This window comes from Myotis yumanensis, unplaced genomic scaffold (genome assembly GCF_028538775.1).
Source record: "Myotis yumanensis isolate MYYU_CA2020_CCGP unplaced genomic scaffold, mMyoYum1.0.hap1 SCAF_12, whole genome shotgun sequence".
NCBI lineage: Eukaryota > Metazoa > Chordata > Mammalia > Chiroptera > Vespertilionidae > Myotis > Myotis yumanensis.
In genome coordinates, this window is record NW_027223763.1 from 29,585,209 (window position 1) to 29,607,493 (window position 22,285).

Here is a 22,285-nt window from a genome sequence, read left to right on the forward strand (position 1 = left end):
CTCTCTATATGTGCTACTGTTACTGTCATCCTTGTTGTTGGAGGTAAATTAGAATAAAGTGGCCAGGTCTGCACGGGTAAAATCCCAGGTTTGCCCATCTTAATAGCCACGGCCAAGGCCCGCTGTAGTGAAACTGCCCGGATCCCTCAGGGGCTCTCTGCACTGAATTTCATCTCCTGCCCTAAATTATCCTGCCTTGCATTTCCTCTAACTTATGCAGGAGTCCCATCCATCCTCTACTTGTCTTAACCAGAAGCCTGGGTAACCCTTGACTGACCTTTAATCGCTCACATTTTCCTTCTGATTATCTTTTAATCCATTCACTTCTCTCCAAACCCTTAGCCACTGTCCACATTCAGGCCCCAATAGCCATCACCTGGATCATCACACCGTTTTCCTACCTGGTCTCCCCACCTCCAGTAACTCCTCCTCCAGCCCACGTTTGCAGAGCTACCAGGGTGAGAACGAATAAATCACCTCACCATACACCTCCCTCAGCCCACTGAGAACTCCTCCATGGCTCCCCTGGCACAGGGGCTCCTAGTTAAACCGAGGCTCCAGCCACTACTTCCATGTCATTTCTGGCCCGCTATTCACGTATCCTCTATATATCAAATCGTGTCTAGAATGTCCTACACCTCTGTCTTCCTGGCAAATTCCTACTCACTCCAGATCAGGATCAAACTGCTCCTCTGCTGTGAGGCCTTCATGTTCTTGTTGAGAAGGTTCATTTCTTCCTCCGTTCTAGCCCTGTGTTCTCTACTGAAATGTCTGTCACACTGTGCTGCCTCTGCTATCCTTTGCCTGTCTCCCACCAGACAGCTTCTAGAGAGCAGGACGCACGCGATAATCAACTCTGGATCCACAGTGCCTCACACAGGGCCAGCCACAGAGCAAACAACCAAGGACTGTTCCAAGAATGCAATGAAATAAATCAACAGGAGCGAATGATACTCATTCTTCTCTCCAACCAAGGGTGACCTATGAGAAAATGAATCCTTTCACTCAACTCATGGCCCAGGCATGACCCCAACCTCTTTCACAATGTCCACACCTTGAGACTGTGGGACTACATTCCAATCTCAAAAAATGTCTTAGAACAAAAAAAAAAAAAAAGATGGGAGTGGTCAGAGGCATGAGCCTCTATCACATCAGAGATGTCTGAGCTTAGACTATCTTTGAAAATGCCTCCTTTCAGAGAGGCTGATGGGTAACACTTCTTTGTTTTCACTTCTCCTTCATGATTACACTTTCCCAGAGGGAAAAGAGTATGCAATTAAAAAAATCAAAGTTCAGTGCATTGTTACGTTACTGTGTTCTCATAAATGAAAAGGGTTCACCAAGACCAATTTCTCCATGGATATTAGTCATATTTGCTGCCCTTTGGTGGGCCAGTTGCAGAGACTGGGTTTCAGGAAGCCAAGCTGTGTGAGTGACAAACTCATTCAGAGCTACTGTGTACTTTGACAGCTTTGAAAAGCACTCAAGGTCATTTTCCGGCCTGAATGATAACAAGGGGGCTTGTTTAGGCTTCTGGTCTTGGCAGCCCTGGTTTCTATGTCCCATGGGTGAGCAATGAGCATCAGGTCACCAAGAGGAGCCCTAGGCTGTCAGCAAAGGAGACCAGCCAGCAGCAAGAAGCTGCCAACTCTGGGGACGCAGCTGCTCCAAATAAATGCACAACCTCTTAGGGAAATACAAGCCACTTGGGAATGTGCTGTGCATGCCCTGGGAAGGACTCCGTTTTCCTGGCTCTGTCAAAGACACGAGAATTTCCCAGGCCCCCAGGATTTAGGCGTTTCTGAATCAATCTCTTTCTTCACCTCATCACTAATTAATCACCAGCATAGACCTATTGAATGTTTATTTGAAATGTCTCTTCCAGCTCAGTGGCTCTGTAGTCTCGTGCTGACGTGCTTAGGCTATGGATCCAAGGGGCCAGTGTTTAAGTCCTGATTGCACGACTCATACTTCACACTAGCTGTGGTTTTGAACAAGTGCCAGTAATACAGCCTGAATTTCTCATTTATAACATGGCGATAACAATGGTATTAACCTGAGAGTGTGACTGTCAGGATTAAATAAAATAATACATGTAAATAGCACAGCATAATGTGTGGCACATAGGCCATTCCCAGGGAATGCTGGTGCTTGCTTTTTGTTATTATAACTGCTCTGTTTTCTCCATCCCCTTGATGCAGTCTGGGCAAGGTGTGGCGAGGCCCACTCCACCCCACACCTGAACCTCACCTTAACCTCTGTCTCTCTATCCTGCCCAATCACTTTCTCCCCCAGCCCTGCTCTCACCGGGCTGCATCCCTCCCTGGATAATATCTTTAACTATCTGCAGAGAAAGCTCAGGTTTCCTGTGTGACATCCAAGGCCCTCCATTAACTGGCTCCAACCACCTCTCCAGCCTGAACTCTCATCGCTTTCCAACAAAGCCCCTGTTTGGGTCACTGAGCCTGCTGCCCGTTGTCCCCAGAGCCCATTGCAACTCATTTTCACTACCAAGTCACTGTTCGTGCTGTCCCCTGCCCAGAACACCCACCTTTCTGCTGATCTGCTACTCAAACTCTGCTTATCCCTGGGCATCTAGCTCAACCCTCCTTGAAGCCTGCCTTGACTGCTGCCATTCATCCCTTACTTCCCTTCCTCCATTCTCAAGGATCCCCAGAGAAGTTTCTGTCTGCATCCTAGCATTCATATTGCCCCCAAGCAGGACAGAGTAGAGAACAGAGCACAGAACTAGGAATTTCAAGACCTACTTTGGGACCTCTCTGCCATTCACTATCAGGTGGCCTTGTCTTGAAGTCCCTCGTGTATGAAGTAGGGTTAATAATCTTGGCTCTGCCTGCCTCCCAGGAGTTCTTGGAAGATGACATTGATTCACTAATGTGCAGTATTTTTTGCTGCACCATTGTCCGATCTCATAACTACACACATTTTTTTTCTTATGCCATTTTCATGATTGACCTGTGTAAGTCTTGTCTTCCTAGTCATATCCAGAGAAAAGAGGGATTATTTGTTCTCCTCTTGCAATGATGGGACCTACCATAGGACACTCAAATACTGACCTTGTATGAGGGATTTTTAGTGCAGGCTGTAACAGTAGTTGCCAGAACTTCAAATCTTACCCTGAGCAACATCATCGTATGTGTTCTGGTTGACCATCCGCTCTACGATTTTAGCAGCTTGCATCACTTTGGTGATATCATCACTCTGTGGAGAGGCAGAGGCGACAGGTTCTCTCATAAGCCAGCACATGAAAGGTCATGCCCTGAGCCATGGCCCAGACTAGCAACTGGGTCGGCAATGCCTTTCTGACACCACTTACCCCAGTTAGCTCTATAAAGGTATCTCTTCATGCCTTAAGGCCCAGCTCACCCGTCACACCCTTCTGGAAATGCCTAGCTCACACGTAGCACAAGAAGTCTACACTGCCACACCTGGCTCCTGGGCAGAGCCTGCTTTGTGCTCTTTCATTCTGAGTTTATTCTGGAGAAGGAATATATTTGAGCACAAGACATGGCCTTGAAGAAAGCCCAAGAAGGGTACTAAAGCGGATAGTGGACAAGGGCAGGTAGGAGGCTTCTTTGGTGGGGAGAAAGAGATTTCACCAGCTCAGGCAACGACAAAGACTCCCAATAAAGGCCTCAGAGATTTAGTCAGAGTTGAGGAAGACACAGAGGTCAAGAAAGGGAAGAGAGATATGCTTGTACACAGGGAGTACCAGGCAGAACTGACTCCCAACCCAGGGCCTTGTCCACTGCCCACACCAAGAAAGCAGGAAGTTTCATGTCAGAAAAAATGACTCATTTTGAACCAAAGGACAAGATCATCATTCTGTGGAATTCCATAAATCCACAGGGTGAACCACCTAGCAGGTTATTAGAGGATCAAAGACTTTGGGGCTGGCAAGAAAAACCCAAGAGTTTCGGGCAGGTGGCAGGAGTGAGCCAGCGGAGGAGGCAGTCCTCCAGAGCGGCCCAGGAGGTCAGCCCCTTCTCGAGGAAGAGATCCCCCAGGAGTGGCAGTATCAGGAAGTGGTTATTAAGAGAATGGGTTCTGGAGCCACTCAGACCTGTATTCCCATCCCAGTCCATGAATTAGAAAAACCCAGCTAATAAGTGGTAAAGCCAGGATATACACTCAAGTCTGTGGAATCCAGGGCCCACACTCTCAGCCCCACACAGAGAGCCAGTTCCTCTACAAACTGACCACCTTCCAGTTAAGGTTCCTGTAACCATGGTCCCAGCACAGAGCCCATAGCCAAACCCCTGATGGATCTTCAAGTAAACCCTGACCCAGGCCAACAGGCCCTCTGAAGCTCCTAACCTCCAAGGGAATGGTGCAGGGGAAGTCAAGGGTCTGGAGAGGGAAACCTGAAGGACAGGGACTTCATCTTTCACCTCCAGTATCCAGCATGGTCATGATCACCAAGCACTTGGTCTATGGTTGTATGAAACGGAATTGGGGCAGTTTATATTGAGTCAAGGCAGGGAATCCTCAAACTTCTCCTAAAATGTGGTTTTTATCAGGATCAGAGACTTGAGGTGGAAGTGGGCATACATCAGACAAAGGAAGCAGAACTTCCATTAACCAATCTGGCTTTTCTATTCTGGGGTGGAGCAGAGTCACTTTTTCTCAGTGGTTTCTGGGAGCTCTCCAAGGTGCTGAAGCAGATCCACCAGATCCTAGTTTCCTGTGAACCTTGTTCTTCTCACCCTATTGCAGGCCAAACTCATCCTGATTTCCATACTGGTCCCTGTAGTGGTGAAACTCCTTGCAGTGACCTCATACTGTAACTCCCAGGATGATGGCTAAAGCTATGCTGGCTACATCCACAGTGAGCCCCCTAACCATGACCTCTGTAACAACTCCTACATGGCTCTTCATGGTAAATCCATCCCAGAGTGGCCACACCCATTGGCCTGGATTTGCTGGTACTTTCAGGACCTCTGACTGGCTTCTTGTCCTGAAGACTCAACTAATAATTGAGTGCAAATATACCCAAGGACCAACAGTCAAAGAGCAAATCACTGCCCCAAACCCCATGAGCCCCTGACCATGGAGAAGATCCCCTATTCTCACATCCCACCTTACCCTGGGAAAATTCCCCAGCTCTTCTAGGGTGTACCTCAGGTTTTCAATAGCATTTATATCTTCTGTTGTCCCTTAGCCCAACAATACTGAATCTCTCCTAGCCTCAAGATCTATATAAAATTTGGGGGAGGTGTGGAATGCCAGGGGCAGTTGTAGCTCTCCTCACATCTTCTCACAAAGAAAGAACTATTCATACTTCAACATTAGTCCCACCTCTTTGCCTGTCTGTGAAGTCCTCCCAGATAGCCAGGCTTATGTCTACCTAGGGGCCAAGGTCCAACTCAATCATTCTCTAACAGAGCCATGGTAACCCTCACGAAACCTGGGACTCCAGAGATGTCATCTTCCTCATGGCCATCGCCCCCATTTTTTTAGCCACTGGTGTCTTTGTCTTCTCCTTCTCTTTGGTCTTTTCCTGCTTCTCAAGTTCCTCCATGTAAGCATCATAGATCTCCCACTAGGCAAGGGCAAAATGAGAAAGATCAATGCAGGGCAAAAACTTCAGCCAGTCAGGTCTTCTTCAGCCTTTAGGTCTTGAGAAGTTGATTACACCAACCCCTGTCACATGCCTCCACATGGTGGTTCACTGTACTTGGCCCACTGTAATTATATATTCAACATCTGTCTTCCCTTCCAGCCTAAGACAGGAATGAAGGAGCTCTCAGGACATCTCTGGGCTGGGCTTTCCATCTTGCAGCCCAGGGACTTGGTTGTCAGCTGGAGATCAGTATTGTTCCAGCCCACAATCCCCACCAGGCAAAACAAATGGGCAAATATCAGGCTAGCTCACATTCTTCTTGTTGATTTATACAACTATGAACTAGGAAAATTAAAAAAAAAAAATCCCCCATGGAGACATGGAGATGGGATAAACTTATTGGTTCAGGCTGGATGTCCACAGCACTGACCATACCTTCTCAGCATAAAAAATATAAAAAGTTAGGGAACCTCTGCTAACCATATCTGATAGGAAGAGAAGCCCAAGGATAGTAGCAGAGGGAGCAGCAAGGGCCTGAGGCTGGGCAAATGGCCTAGATCACACTGTGTGCTCTCCAGAGTTGGGCCATCACTGCCACCTGGAGGCCAGATAGGCACACCTTACATTTAATAATTCACCTAAGGGCCAGTACTCTGCCCTGCAATGCACTTCAGTGATATCTCAGTCTGAGCCCTCCAACAACCCTGTCAGGCTGCTTGTGGTCCTCATTTAACAAGAAAGAAGCAGGCATTGAGGATGGCATGGTTTGGTCAGGATGTTACAGTATCAGAACAAAGTTGGGGCCTGACCTCAGGTCTCTCGGCACCATATCCTGCCCACATCAGCATGCTTATCCAGTAGGACTTGGGGGAGGTGCGGAGGAGGGTCAGCAGGAACACTGAAGTTTGTTGGAAGGGCAGGGTTAGACTGTTAATGCTTCAGTCAGCCATGGGGTGCCATGGGTTACAGAGAGCCCATGGGAACACATGTTTTCCCCTGGTCTTAGAGGAACTTTCCGGAAGCCATGCCTCTTTCCCCCTTGGTCAGCCTTGCCCTGGGGGGCATGTGACTGATCCAGGCTCACTGGGTAGGGATCTACTGTCCGATCTAGAGATTGCTGGGTGGGAGCCTAGTGTCTCATGTACATGGTGTTCAGAGACTGAAACGAGGAGCAGGGAGGTGGCTGGATGAGGAGGGCAGACTGTCAGAGGAATCTCTGACCACACCAGCCTCCTTTGTTGCCAAGCCAGACAAGTATGCATGGGCAACAGGGCGGGGGGGATAGGGGAAGGTGATGATTTTTAGACTGGTTCAGGGTCTCACCTGATTGGCTGTGGCTGAAAAGTTTGCCCTGGGAGGAGGTTCCATCTGGCATTCTCGGTCCTAGAGAACAATGACAACAAGAAACCTACAAGAAGCCCCTAGCAGCCTAGCTCCTTCTCACTTATTTAAATGAGACCCAAATGCCCATGGGTGAAGCATTTCTGCTGGGGCTGAGGGCAGGGTGGGACACAGAACAGGGGAAGTAAAAAGTACCAGGTGGTGCAGTGAAAGCCTACATTTCCCACCCAAGCCTCCTTCAGAAGAAGCCTACGCTAGAAAGCAGGGGTAGTGAAGCCTGATTGTGCCAGTTTCAACCAATAAGAACTCCAAGTGGGTATGGACAGACCTGCAAGAAATCAGGCCCATGGCAGCTCCAGACCAGAACAAAGAGGTCTGCCTCTGGCATGCCATTGGGCTCATTAATAACCCTCACCCTGAGAAGCTTCTCCCTAACACTGGGGCCTCTGGCTCCACCAGGAAAATATACTCCCTCCCATTGTGTACCACCTCGATTTCCAAATGTCAGCATAGGGACTACAGTGGGCGTTAACCCACCCTGTACACCTCTGCCTTCTACTCACAGATTCATTTCTGTAGAACACTGCCTGGCACATGTGAGTCTCTCGCCTGAAATCCTGAGAGGCTCTTTCAGCCTGGTGCTCAGGGTCCTCCATGCTTACGAGCCAGGGAACTTGTTTAGCCCCTTTCAGCTAGTCTATCACAAAGACTGTCACCTTTGGCCAAACTGGCACCTAGCCTCACCTCCTGGCACATTCTGGCCTCCTGTCTCTTCCCCGGATTCTGATCTCTTCAAGGCCAATTCAAGTTTCACTATCTTAGTGGAGGGCTTCAGTCTCCTTGTTACTCCCTCTGAACTCCTGCCTGGATGACTTACAGACACCTAAACACATGCTCCCAGCTCTTCTTGGAGAGAGTAACCATGGTGCCTACCCTGTCACCCTGCCAGGCTGAAGTTGAGGCTGGGGCCAGGCACAGTGCAGAGTTGTGAGATAAAGGGGCCAGGGTGGGGGCTGTACCCGGAGAGGGTTGTTGATGGTCTGTGAGGCTCTCTCACTGAAGTTGAACTGGTTGGTGAGCTTACTCTCCTTGGGCTGCTTAGGAGTCATCAATTCTTCTTCAGTAACTTTTTCAGAGGCCTGGTGCGGGGTGGGAAGGAAGACCCACAGGATCAGGACTTGGCCATGAGAAAAAGGTGGCAGGGAATTGGGAGTGGAGAGAAGTCATATCCTGGAATAGGAAGGTAGTGGGACAGGGTGATGATGCCAGAGGCACGGGGACATGCAGCATCTGACTTCTCACTTTCAGCCGCCACCCGCAATAAGTCAGCCCTGAAGCCTCCATCTACAGCTGGAGCAGGAAGGGGTAGGTAGGTTGAAGAGCAATACCATAGTGTACCTCAGTTGCAGGTATATCTATTTGACTCTCAGCTTCAGCGTCTCCTTCCTTGATCTCTTCTTCTTCCTCAAGGTTTTCTGTGTCTGAAAACACCAACCTGGCAGACTCCTGAGAACCTTGGTAGGATAGTGCTAATGAGCTCAAAGTTCAGGCCCACTTCCCCATCCCCTGGCAGGGCAGGTCTTCTGGGTTCCTGCCTTTCAGACCCCACCTGCCCCAGGGTTCTTCTCGGCCTGAGCCTCATGGGTTAGCTTCCAGACCTATCCAGGGCAGCCAGCTGTTGGATTTTACGTAAGTAGATACTCTGAAGATTTCTGATGTAGCAATGTACTCCCTAGAGTAACCAGAGAAAGGGGACCAGGCTGCAGCCTCAGGCTGCCCAGAGGCCTACCTGTTGCTAACTCATCCTGGTAGTGCTGCCGCCGTCCTTCATCTGAGTCTTTGGGGATCAGGTTCCCAATGTGGCTGTAATGAACTGCTAGTTGGTTCACAAAACCAATAAGCTTATACGTGCCTTCCTAAGAAGAGATGGGGCTGAGTCAGACCAGGCGTCCTCAAAAGGGCTGGCGTCAGAATGTAGTCTGCCTTCATTCTCTAAGGCCTAAAACAGTTTGTCTGTTAACAGAAATGTAACTCACCAAATCCTCAGCTGGCCTGAAGTTTTCACTGCATTCCAGTTTAAAAAAGAGGAGGAAAGTGGAATAAGGTTTGCTTATTTTTTTTTTTTTTAGTTCTCATTAAAGATATATTTTTAACTACCTCTCTTTCCAACTTTGAGCACTTCTGGACTTACCTATCACTGGCTCCTACATCTGTGCCAAGAGATCTGGCTCACCTGCTTCACCACACACCCCAGGTCACTCAGTCGTCAAACACACCTGGCCTGACCTCCTTTCCACTGTAGTTAGTGGATGCCCGGGCTGGAGAGGTCCTCTGAGACGCCAAATCCCTAATTCTCCTTTTCCATAAAAGAGGACCACAAAAATTGTAGAAAAAGTTGGGGTTTGGCACTTGTCCAGGTCACACAGCAAATTAGAAGCAGGGCTAAGCTTAAAGCCCAGGCAACCTGGTTCATTCCTTTTTCAACAAATAATTTTTGGATAGATACAATGTACCAGTAGTTTCTAGGTTCCAGGGATAAAAAGCTTAGCAAAAACAGATGTAACCCCTGCTTTCATAGAGCCTTTAGTCTCGTTCCTCTAGATCAGCGATTTTCAATCTCTTTCATCTATGGCACACATAAACTAATTACTAAAATTCTGCCGCACACCAAAATTGGTTGCACAATTTGAGAATATCCTAAAATTCATTGAATTGTACACTTTAAATGGGTGATTGTATTGTATATGAATTGTATCTCAATAAAACTGGGATTTTTTAGAGAAAGAAACTATTAATAGTAGCTGTTTCTAGGGAAAGGAACAGGATTTGGGGAAAGTTTAGTTTTCATTGTACTTTTGAATCTTTTGAAATTCATACCATGGGTTTCTATTATATATTCAAAATAATTATATTTAAAGAAGGAGTGTAATGTTGCTTTAGAGTCAGACAAATTAGTTCAAATCTTTTTTTTTTTTTTAAATATATTTTTATTGATTTTTTACAGAGAGGAAGGGAGAGAGATAGTTAGAAACATCGATGAGAGAGAAACATCGATCGGCTGCCTCTTGCACATCCCCCACTGGGGATGTGCCCGCAACCCAGGTACATGCCCTTGACCGGAATCGAACCCGGGACCTTTCAGTCTGCAGGCCGACGCTCTATCCACTGAGCCAAACCGGTTTCGGCAAATTAGTTCAAATCTTGCTTTGAATTCTGGTCATATGACTTTTGTAATTTGTTTTACCTAGATTAACCTCAGTTTCCATAAAATAAAGATAAAAAATAGTTCCTGCCCTGGCCGGTGTTTCACAGTGGTTAGAGCGTTGGCCTGCACACCAAGGGGTCTCAGGTTCAATTCTCGGTCAAGGGCATGTACCTGGGTTGCAGGTTCCATTACCAGTCCATATAGGAGAGTGCATATAGGAAGAAATCCAGAAATCAATTGATGTATCTCTCACATCAATGTTTCTCTCTCTCTCTCTCTCTCTCTCTCTCTCTCTCCACCCCCCCCCCTTCCTCCCTTCCATTCTCTGGTGAGGATTAACAACAATGACAAAAAGTTCTTATATTAAAGAAACCTGAGGATTACTTGAGATATATGTAAAAGGTCTAATATAGGACCTGTCACTAGCACACAGTAAGTATGGAACAAATGGATCTTAAGATAATAAAAAACATACACACACTTCCACCTTAGCTCAGATTGTGCTTGGAAGTTTTCTTCAGACAGTACTCACAGGAGCTGACTTTGCTATGGCTGAAAACAGTGTTGTCCCCCTTAAAGATGTGCCACATAAGTGTCTACTAAGTGAGAATGTGCCCATACCACATGTACTAAGTGAGAATGTGCCCATACCACATGTACCAAGGGAAGGCCCTGATGGAGTCAGCTGCCTTCCTGGATGAGATGTGAGGAGACACTGAGAACACAGCCTGCTGGGGCTTTCTCCCAAGCAGGGATGCTGGGGGGAGGCCGGCTCCTTGTCCAGAGGGGAGCTTGTACTCCACCCAGGTGTCTGGCTGGAGGACGACTCAGCTTCCAAAGACCCACTAGTTGATTTAGTGGAAAATGTATTGTACACATTAGAAACATATTTTTCTAACCAAATGATTGACTTCAGGCTCCTTGAAAAGAGTGGCTCTACAAGGCGCTTAAGACAATGCAGTTAGTAAGACTGCAAGGGAGATTCAAAAAGAAATTTCAAACATCTCTGGAAAACTCCACGTAAAATCTCAGAGTTCCCGTTTAAAGCCAATCTCTCTAATGGCTGAGAGGCTTCTGCAATGCAGCAAGTCACTGCCAACCAAGGAGCACCTAGAGGTGCCTGCCCCAGAAGGGATGACTTACTTTAAAGCTGAACCTGACGATGTTGTGGGGTGCATGTGGGTTGTTGGCTGTCAGAATTCGGGTAATCTCCTCCTTTAGCTCCTAAAGAAAAATACCAACAGGGTCATACATGGAGGGCCCCCCCCCCTCTCTGAGGGTTGGGAGGACGACCGCCTCCCCCCCCCCCGCCCCCCCCCCCCCTCGCCAAGTGCCAGCAGACATCTCACACCCAGGTTCTGTGCAGGCTCATAATCAGTATTATGGAAGAACACACTCTGAGGAGGTGGAAGGAACAAGAGTAGGATGCTACTAACTCACCGCATCAGTCAAATCCAGCTGGTCAGGGGGTCTGATCGTGGCTTTGGACTGGGCCCAGTCATCTGCCCCTTCTCCCACATCAGTTCCTGAATCTTCATCCTGGACAAAAGCCTCATGAGGATCAGAAATGCCCGATCTGCTTGGAAAAGTGAGCATGCTGCAGGAAGCCCCTCATTCAGAAACCCCAGGAGCCAAGCTCTGCCCTGATACATAGAATACAAAATATACAACAGACCATGAAAGAGCCCAAAGCAAATGTTCAGGCCAGAGTTCTCATTGCCTTAAAGATCACGGCCACCTCAGCCCGAGGAGTCAGGGCTTAGCGGGAACACTGTGGTGGGCCCTTGGCCCCAGAGGTGGACCAGAAGAACGGGCTCCTCCCTACTGTCTCCCACACAGCCCAGAAGTTGATGGCCAGGATCAGCTGCCAAAGACAGGGCTTTATGCAGTGTGAAAGGAAACCCAGCTGTTCTTTCTTTCTTTTTTTAAAATATATTTTATTGATTTTTTACAGAGAGGAAGGGAGAGGGATAGAGAGTCAGAAACATCGATGAGAGAGAAACATCGATCAGTTGCCTCCTGCACACTCACCACTGGGGATGTGCCCGCAACCAAGGTACATGCCCTTGACCGGAATCGAACCTGGGACCCTTGAGTTCGCAGGCTGACGCTCTATCTACTGAGCCAAACCGGTTAGGGCCCCAGCTGTTCTTTAAGCTACTTCAACTTTAATTCCTATTTTACCTTCCAATTTGCCACCTTAAGGTTACACTTACAGCAATACTTTCAGTACTTAGTAACTTTAAGCCTCATCAGATCCGTGGAGCAAAAAATAAAAAAATAAAGCAAGGACTAGAAGTTTTTCCTTTCCCTGATAGACAGTTGAACACCTTGCCAAGGTATTCCACGACATAATAAAAAATATTCAGTCACAAGCAATTAAAGATGTACAAAATAAGATAATGCAGTTTTTAACTATAAAACTGGTGAAAACTAAAAATGAACACCAACTGAAAAAAAAGAAAAAAGAAAAGAAAACCAAACAAACAAAACTAATATCCAGTGTTGGTGAGGCTGTGGGAAAATGAGCACCCATAAATTATCACGCCCATAAAAGAGCAATTTGGAACTATTTATCAGAAGCCCAATAAGTGTTTATACTCTTTAAGTCAGATTTCTATGCATAGAAATGTATATTCAATAAATAACCAAATATATGCCCAAAGACTTAAATGCATGAATGTTTGTTGAAGGATTGATTGTAATAGTGAAAAAGGGAAACATCACATGGATGAACTGATTATGGTATGGCCTTAAGGAATATATAATGAAATACTAGGCAGTAATTTTAAATGATGCTATACTAGTAAAAGTATATTTATTGGCAATGAAAGGCACTCTAATATATCATGTAAAAAGAAGATTATAAAATAACATATACAGTTGGAAATTCTATTTAAAAATAAACACATGTAATTTTATATATGCATGGAAATATCTGGGAGAATATAATATCATATATTAACTAAGAGGTTCCCAGGGTGGTAGGTTTAAGAGTGATGTTAATGTTCTTTTTGCTCATTTGCATTTTCTAAAAAATATATAGCGTTATTCGCTTCTTGTTGAGAGATTGTGGTGGTTTCAGCACTTACTCTCTTCCTGGATCCTCTGCCCATAATGACGCTCTGAAAGAAAGGAAACAGAAAGTAAGCCATAAGTGAATCTCCCAGCGGGTATCAGAGACAGTATCACAGGGAGGCTTCTGCCCAGGGACCTTGCAGAGGGGGCACTGAGCTTTTCCAAATCTCAAAAATAGTCCTCTCAGGGCCACATGTGCTTCTTAGCCCAGCCAAGAAAGCCTTGTATCTCAGGCAACCCCATTCCACTATCAGTGGGACGGACCCATGGAGAGCAGCCAGGTAACTTAGCACTGGGCACATCTTGTTTGTAACTACAGTTCAACAAACCCTTTTTAAAGCCTATTTTAAGTGCTCAGCTCTGTTCTAAGCATTAAGGGGATTTTTAAGGGAAGACTAGATTCCTAAACACTTGTTTGGGATGAGTGTAAGTTCTTTACGAGCATGGACTTCATTTTGTACACTGCTGGCTCATAATATAGTAGGTGATCAAAAATACTTGTTAAATAAACGAATGAATGCCATCAAACCCATTAGTAATCATGACCCTGAAAAAGAAAATGTTTTTCCTCTCTGGGCCTAAGTTTCCTTATCAGTAAAGTGCGTGGGCTGGGATGTGATGACCTTCCAGTTCTAACGTGCTCAATTTTTATGTTCCCAAGAGCAGCGCAGTCAATTCAACTTGCTAAACATTTGTTTAGCATCTATTTATGTGTCAGGCACTAAGCTAAGCAGTGGGACAGAGACGAAGAGAGATGATGTGCCTATCCCATGGAGGGCAGAGTATGATCAGTGCTCATCATTTACTTACTCACTCACTCATTCAGCATATGTTCCTCTGGAAGCCTGCTCTGTGCCAGTAATAGAGATCCGTATGCACAGCGTGCTGGAGGAGTGCATGGAGGCACCTACCCAGCCTTAGGTGCCCAAGAAAGGCTTCTAGAGGTGGAAGTTTCTTAGCTGGGTATCAAAGAACAAGTAGGGGTCTCCAAGTGGAGAAAATGTTTTTCAGAAGAATACAGCATGTAAAAAGTCAAGAGTACGACAGAGATAGTAAAAACAAACAACACCCTGCAGTAGCGATACAGAACAATAGGTGTTTCAGATGATCCAACAAGAGGGAGATCAGTGAAGGCTGGAAATGTGAGGGAGGGGCTCTTGGGAAAAGCCAGCCGGGAGCACTGGACAAGGGGGCAAGGTAGCAGAGAAGCCAAAGGCACATGTTGGTGGCTGCAGGGAAAGAGACCTTTGCTCCCAGCTCTCTGACTACCTGTCTGATCTTGGGGAAGTCTTTGGGCCTCAGTTTCCCAAATTATAAACTGGGAGTTTGACTAGATGGGCTCTTACAGCCCTTACATGATAGGGTCTGTGGGCAAGGTTTTGGTGGTGGAGGGGAGAAAAAAGATTCATTGGCGGGTGGCGGGGGGGGGGGGGGGGGGGGGCGGGGGGGGGGCGCTGTAGAGTATGTCTCAGCTTGGGCTGAGATTGCTGCTGCTAAGGCAGGCAGCAGGATTCAGATGTCTGCCAGGTTACCAAGGTTTCCAACGATGGGAATCCTTCTCTGAGGCTATGCTGCATGAGCCAGAAAGCTGCTTTCCCTTGAAGGGCCTCTGATCCCTACGGTAACGAGATGGAAGCGCCACAATGCCCAACAGCTTTCTGGCCCACATCAGAGCACTGGAGGGCCAATCCCAACCCAAACTGCCAGCTTTAAATAGAAAACGAGATCCAGTTACCACTGCCCCCATAAATATGTCTGTAAAACATTTATCTGGCAATAAAAGAACTGACAAGGCAATTTGAGTGTAATTGTTTTTGGCAGTTGGACATATTTCAATTAACACACTATAAAAGCCACACTATAATAAATGCAAAACAGGCCAATGAAATCAGCTACAGCCCTGACTTCCCAACCATGGCGGAGATTGAATGTCAGGCTTGCCACTTTGGGCCCTTGGTCTTCAGAAGGAGAAGCCTGAGACAGACAAGCCTGAATTCCTGAGAAGTTTTTGATGATTCCTCCCAACAGCCATCAAACCACAGAAGAAGGAAGCCCCCACTCCCCACCCTGGCCCTCAGAACTCTACCATCTGGCCACAAGTCTCCGTTCCAGCCTGCTCTCCCACCCTGCACGTGCTGGGACTTGAAGATGCCCAGTGAGGCTGCTCACATTTCCTGAGCTTGGCCTGTGCTTTCCCACCTCTACACTTTGCTTTGACCATTCCTCCTTCCTAGGAACGCCATCTTCCCCCTTCCCCCTCCCTGCCCACTGTCTCTGCCTAACAAAACCCTACCCAACTAGCCTCTACTGTCCTTCATCTAACCCTGACATATTATCACCTTCCTCCTACCCTCCTCTACTCTTCCCTTCTCACTTTGAGCAAAGCTCTGCCCCACCTTCCATTACTACCACACGAACTGGTCAAATAGACATTCTGTTGTCTCTGGGTTTTGGTCTGCAAACGGGAACCATATTACAAAAAGGAACACAATACTGCAGTACTATGTATAGATGGAAGCTTGGAAATTCCAGCAAGGGAGGTCCACCATTCTATACTATTAACCAAAGAAGGTCCTCTACTGTTGGAGAGATCATTCTATTTGGCCAAGGAGTGATGCAGGAAGAGGAACCATCCCTTCCCTCCCCCCACCTCGTCCCCCCTCCCGCCATGGCAGTCAAATTAACCCAGGCGATCAATGGGACAACAGATGTCCCAGCCTGAATTCCTTCATAGTAGAGCATTTTTCTATCCTAGTGTGAGCATCCTAAGGGCAGCAATTGGTAACAATACAGCTCCTAGTAGTCACTTCTCAATTCTCTTACAGGACCTGACATTGCTGAGTGCTCCCTCACTCCTTGAAACTTCTCCAACTTTATTTTCATGTCACTAACCTCTCCAACAGTTCTTCTCAACATCCTTGATCCCTCTAGGAATATGTGCTTGACCCTAATGTCTTCTTTTTCTACACTCTCCTCTCTTGGGCAGTGTGTAGAACATTCCCTCCCATAGCTTCATCTTCTACCTTATGGCAAAGCTCACATCTATTTCTGTAGCATGGATTTCCCAGAACCTCACATTAAATTGATGACAGAGTATTCAAACGCAAATCTTAAAAACTGACCTTATTATGCTCTTTATCCACGCCAATCTTTATATTCTTTTTTCACCCCAAACTTCTATATTTTCTAGTATTTCCCATCTCACTCAGCACACCACCATCCATTCAGTCACCCAGGTTGGAAATTGGGAGCCATCAAAGAAACCTGCCTTTTCCTCACCCTCCCATTAGCATCAGATTTCAAAGTCTAACAATTCTCTTTTATATCTTTCCTAACTATCTTTTCCAGTTATACCCCTCTTAATTTAGGCCCTTACTATCTCTTGCCTAACTACATTTGATTTCCCCAACTTTAATGAAAATTATATCATTATCATCATGTTGAGCTATTGGGTACTTATTCTGGGACAGTTACTTACTAATTTATATTTTTAAATGATCTCATTTAATCTTCACAAACATCCTATGGGGTAGGAGCCATCATTATTCATATTTTACAGATGAGGAAACTGAGGCATAGAGAGATCAGGTAACTGACCAACAATAACCAGGATTTGAAACCAAACTAATCACTATTTGTAAGTGATCTTTCTAAAACAAATCTGATCATGTCACTCTCCTGATTTAAAGCCTCCAAAGGCACCCTCAGGCATGAGATGAATCCCAAGCTCCCTAAAGCCTCCACTTCATCTCTGACTCTTTTCTTCCCACAGTAGTGGGAGGATGCTATGAAAATAAAAGTTTTGGTCAATGTAACATGAATATTGTTGCCACCCATTGGGCATTTACCTGCACTTAGAGCTGTTTTGGTATATGACTTATAGAATAGTATAAGCAGCCCATTTGTCCCTGAGCATATTTTAGGGGTAAGGAAATCAAAGATTCTTAAGCTGTTCCTAATCATGAAGATTTATTTTTTTAAAATAGGTGTACCCATGAAGCTCAAATGTGGGCTTTGAAGGCAACTATACCAGGGTTTGAGTCCCCACTTTGCTAGTTCTATGACTCTAGACTTGACTTCTCTGAACCTCAGTATCTTTACCTTTAAAATAAGCATCATAATGACACCCTTTCAGACCACCATAGGCTTGTTAGAAGGATTAAATGAGTTGATGCACAAAAAGTTCTGAGTGTTGGCTGGCCAGAGTTTGTGTCCAATACACGATAGATGACAGCATTATATTTCCATTTCAGGCCGTCCCTGCTCTGCCCTCAGCCACACAGCATCTATGTGGCCCTTTGTCTACTAGGAAGTACCCACCACAGGGATGACTAGACCCTTCAACAGTTCACATCTCCACGGAAGAGTTCAATGCTGAAACATGATTGTTCCTGGAAAGAGGGGCTCTTCGAAGCATGTAAACCCACAGACACTGCACTCTCCTGCCTGGGGCCCAAGAGACTTCTTTTACCATTTCAGTTGTCTTGGTCCTTATTTTAAAACTCACTAACAGGTTTCCATTAAGCTAATTTGAAACTAAATACCTCACCAGCTTGCAGTTTCCTGTTTCTAAAAGGGTAAAAGCTCTTAGTCCCAAAGGAGCAGTAATTCACCAACAGACCTTCCTCTTAGTAAACAGACTGCATTTCAAATTTCTGAGCCTAGTACAGTGTCTAAAGCACACAGAAGGCACTTAATAAGTGTAGTGGAAAGAGATCTCTAAATTTTGAAACACTTGATAAAGGTTAACAGGCACTATCATACACTGTTTTGGAAGCGCCAACTGACACAAACTTTTTATAGGGTTATTTGAATACCTACCAAACTTTTAAATGCAGATACCCCTGAACTCAGTAATTCCACCTTCTTGAATTTTCCCTGTAGAAATATTCATACACATGCAAAAGATATATGTACATAATTGCTCACTGCAGAATAAGAGCTTGGAAGGGTCGAGTAATCTTGGTTGTAGGTCCTTACTATTCATCACTTTGAATGTTTCTTGCCACTCCCTTCTGGCCTGCAAAGTTTCTGTTGAGAAATCAGTTGACAGTCGTATGGGTGCTCCGTTGTAGGTAACTAACTGCTTTTCTCTTTCTGCTTTTAAGATTCTCTCTTTGTGAGAGAAACCAAGATGGTGGCATAGGTAGACACCTGAAATTGTTGCCTCACACAACCACTTCAAAAATACAACTAAAAGACAAAACGGACATCATCCAGAACCACAGGAAGGCTGGCTGAGTGGAAATTCTACAACTAGAAGGAAAGAGAAAAACACACTGAGACTCAGAGGAGGTGCGGAAGTAAAGTGCAGAGGTACGGAGGCGCACGTGGCAAGGGCTGGCGACTGAGGACGTGGTTGTCTTTTTCAATGGGGAGGGAGTCTCAAGTTCCCGACTGATCTGAACTCCAGTTCCGGGCGAGTCTCTGGGGACCCAGACTCATACAGGGAGAAACTGGTCTGTCTGGCAGCGGGCGGAACTCGAGGGCGGCTTTCTCTCAGAGGTGCTTGCAGCGATTACTGTGGGACACTGATACCCCGGGGCCTCTTAGGGCAGGGCTGAGGATCAGCCATAGCTATTTGCTCTGCCCTGTTGATTCCCTGAGACCCCGCCCCACTCAAGCTGTGAGCAGAGGCTTTTGCATATAAATGCCTTGGCCCTTTGCAATCTAAAATTACCTAACAAACTGCAGCTGGGTCAGAGAGACCCAGAACATCCAAAAGAAGGCCCAAGGCCCCACAGCAGCTTGCAGTGCTTCACAGCTGGGCCTCACCTGGGCACCTCCAAACCCCAAACAAGGAAGAGGAATCTGCAGATCTCTCTGTAGCTCCTGCTGAGTAGCATCAGGCAGAGGCTAAATTAGCACCTCCTTACAGATCCAAGAGCCAGTATACCCAGTGGTCAGAGTGGGACCTTCCAGACTACAACTCCCCAGATCCATAAGGGACACACTCAGGGGGCAGACTCAGTGAGCACCAAAACCCCACTGAAGCAAGTCTTGCTCCATAAGGGTGTCTCCAGCACAGAAGTTCTCCCACCATAGACACAGCTGATTCTCACAGCCAATTGGCCTGGAGGTCAATTCCTCCCAGTGATACCAATAACAATCAAGGCTTAACTACAACAAGACTGTGCACACAGCCCAAAAAAGGGTGCACCAATAGTGTTCATCTCAGGTAATTGGGGAGGCTGAGCTACTGGGCCCTATAGGACACCTAGCACACAAAGCTACTCTATCAACACAGGGAAGCAGCCAAAATGAGGAGACAAACAAACAGGTCACAAATGACAGCAATGGAGGAAAGCAAACTACTGGATATAGAGTTCAAAACCACGGTTATAAGGTTTTTCAAGAATTTTCTAGAAATCGCTGATAAATTTAGTAAGACCCTTGAGGATATGAAAAAGGACCAACTAGAAATTAAACATACACTAACTGAAATAAAGAATAATATTCAGAAATCCAACAGCAGACTAGAGGATCGCAAGAATCAAATCAAAGATTTGAAATACGAAGAAGCAAAAAACACCCAACTGGAAAAGCAAAAAGCAAAAAGAATCCAAAAATATGAAGATAGTGTAAGGAGCCTCTGGGACAACTTCAAGCATACCAACATCAGAATTATGGGGGTGCCAGAAGAAGAGAGAGAGCAAGATATTAAAAACCTATTTGAAGAAATAATGACAGAAAACTTCCCCTACCTGGTGAAAGAAATAGACTTACAAGTCCAGGAAGCACAGAGAACCCCAAACAAAAGGAATCCAAAGAGGACCACACCAAGACACATCATCATTAAAATGCCAAGAGCAAAAGACAGAGAATCTTAAAAGCAGCAAGAGAAAAACAGTTAGTTACCTACAAGGGAGTACCCATACGATTGTCAGCTGATTTCTCAACAGAAACTATGCAGGCCAGAAGGGAGTGGCAAGAAATATTCAAAGTGATGAATAGCAAGAACCTACAACCAAGATTACTTTACCCAGCAAAGCTATCATTCAGAATTAAAGGTCAGATAAAGAGCTTCACAGATATGAAAAAGCTAAAAGAGTTCATCACCACCAAACCAGTATTATATGAAATGCTGAAAGGTATCCTTTAAGAAGAGGAAGAAGAAGAAAAAGGTAAAGATAAAAACTATGAACAACAAATACATATCTATCAACAAGTGAATGTAAAAATCAAGTGAATAAAAAAACTGATGAACAGAATAAACTGGTGAATATAATAGAATCAGGGGCATAGAAAGGGAGTGGACTGACAATTCTTGGGGGAAAGGGGTGTGGGGGGTGGGGGAAGAGACTGGACAAAAATCATACACCTATGGATGAGGACAGTGGGGGGGGGGGGGGGGGTATAAGGGCAGAGGGTGGGGTGGGAACCGGGTGGAGGGGAGCTATGGGGGGAAAAAAGAGGAACAACTGTAATAATCTGAACAATAAAGATTTAATTAAAAAAAAAAGATTCTCTCTTTGTCTTTTGCCCTTGACATTTTAATTATGAGGTGTCTTGGTGTGGGCCTCTTTGGGTTCCTCTTGTTTGGTACTCTCTGTGCTTCCTGAACTTGTAAGTCTATTTTTTCACCAGGTAGGAAAAGTTTTCTGACATTATCTTTTCAAATAGGTTTTCAATATCTTGCTCTCTCTCATCTCCTTCTGGCACCCCATAATATGAATGTTGGTATGCTTGAAGTTGTTCCAGAGGCTCCTTACACTTCCTTCATATTTATTTTTTGCTCTTCTGATTGGGTGTTTTTTGCTTTCTCATATTCCAACTTGTTAACTTGATTTTTGGAATTCTCTACTCCACTGTTGAATCCCTGTAAATTGTTCTTTATTTCAGTTGGTGTATGCTTAATTTCTCATTGGTCTTTTTTCACGTCATTGAAATTCTCACATAGCCTGGCCAGCATGGCTCAGTGGTTGAGCATTGACCTATGAACCAAGAGGTCACCGTTCGATTCCTTGTCAGGGCACATGCCCGAGTTGCAGGTTCGATCCCCAGTAGGGGTCATGCAGGAGGAAGCCAATCAATGACTCCCTCATTGTTGATGTCTCTCTCTCTCCCTCTCCCTTCCTCTCTCTCTAAAATAAATAAAAACATATTTTTAAAAAAAACATAAAAAGACACATTATGTTTAAAAAAAATCTCACTAAGATCCTTAAGAGCCTCACTAAGTCCCTTGAAGCTCTCATGAAGGTCCTTCCTCTCCAGTCACCTGAGCTGGGCACTCGAGCTGCGCCCCTGTGTGGACTGTGTAGTTGAGCCTTGATTGCTGTTGGCATCTCTGGGAGGGGTTGACCTCCAGGCCAATTGGCTGTGCAGACCAGTTGCAACTACAGTGGGAGAGCTGCTATGCAGGAGGCGAGGCCCAGCTGTGAAGCAAGGCAGGCTGGTGCTAGAGCCTGGTCTTGGGCCTTTTATTGATAGGTTTGGGGCACACTGTCACTGGCTATAGCTTGAGATTTTAGCAGTCTGAAGCTGGAGCCAGGACAGGCTATTCGTATGGAAAAGCTGCTGCAAACAGCTTGGGCAGGGCTGCAATTTGGATGGGGTGGGGTCTCAGGGAATCCCCAGGGTGGAGCTAACAGTGTCCTCCAGGCAGATTGAGACTCTGATATGGCTGCCAGTCGTCCCTTTGATAGGGGAGATCCCAGCACAGGAACCATGACCCTTGGGAGCACCCCTGGTCTGGGAGAAAGCCACTCCTGGCCACTCCTGAGTTCCTGCCCCGATGCCAGGCAGTCCAGTTCCTCTCCCAGAGCCGCCTGGTGCTGGAGCTCAGAGGTATCAAGTCTGCGTAAGTTTGTGCGCTGGCCCTTAAAATGGAACGCCTGGGTCTCCAGCAGCCTTGTGTCAGTCAGCCACAGTCCCTGCTGGTTTTTACAGCCCATACTTACAGGGACTTCTCTTCCCAGTTCTGGAACCCTGGACTGGGTGTCTGGTGTGGGGCTGGGACCCTTTGCTCCTCACGTGCAACCTTTGCAGAGATGATCTCCCTCCTGATTAAAAGAGCAGCACACATGGGTGTCAGGCCAGCCCATTCGGCACCTCCCACTAGTCTCAATGTGCTTTCT

The 22,285-nt window shown here is 46.1% G+C and overlaps 1 protein-coding gene across 2 annotated transcripts in view; it reads right to left on the reverse strand.

Moving 5' to 3' along the window:
* Nucleotides 1-22,285, reverse strand: part of DNAI1 (dynein axonemal intermediate chain 1) — a 56,873-nt gene that overhangs the window by 20,230 nt on the left and 14,358 nt on the right. For both annotated transcript variants that reach the window (XM_070431311.1, XM_070431312.1), the window contains exons 2-10: nt 13,223-13,255; nt 11,571-11,669; nt 11,274-11,354; nt 8,715-8,841; nt 8,324-8,439; nt 7,945-8,064; nt 6,908-6,967; nt 5,429-5,563; nt 3,138-3,222 (exon numbers count right to left, since the gene is read on the reverse strand). In XM_070431311.1, the coding sequence (XP_070287412.1) occupies nt 3,138-3,222; nt 5,429-5,563; nt 6,908-6,967; nt 7,945-8,064; nt 8,324-8,439; nt 8,715-8,841; nt 11,274-11,354; nt 11,571-11,669; nt 13,223-13,255 (856 nt within the window). The remainder of the gene's footprint in view (nt 1-3,137; nt 3,223-5,428; nt 5,564-6,907; nt 6,968-7,944; nt 8,065-8,323; nt 8,440-8,714; nt 8,842-11,273; nt 11,355-11,570; nt 11,670-13,222; nt 13,256-22,285) is intronic.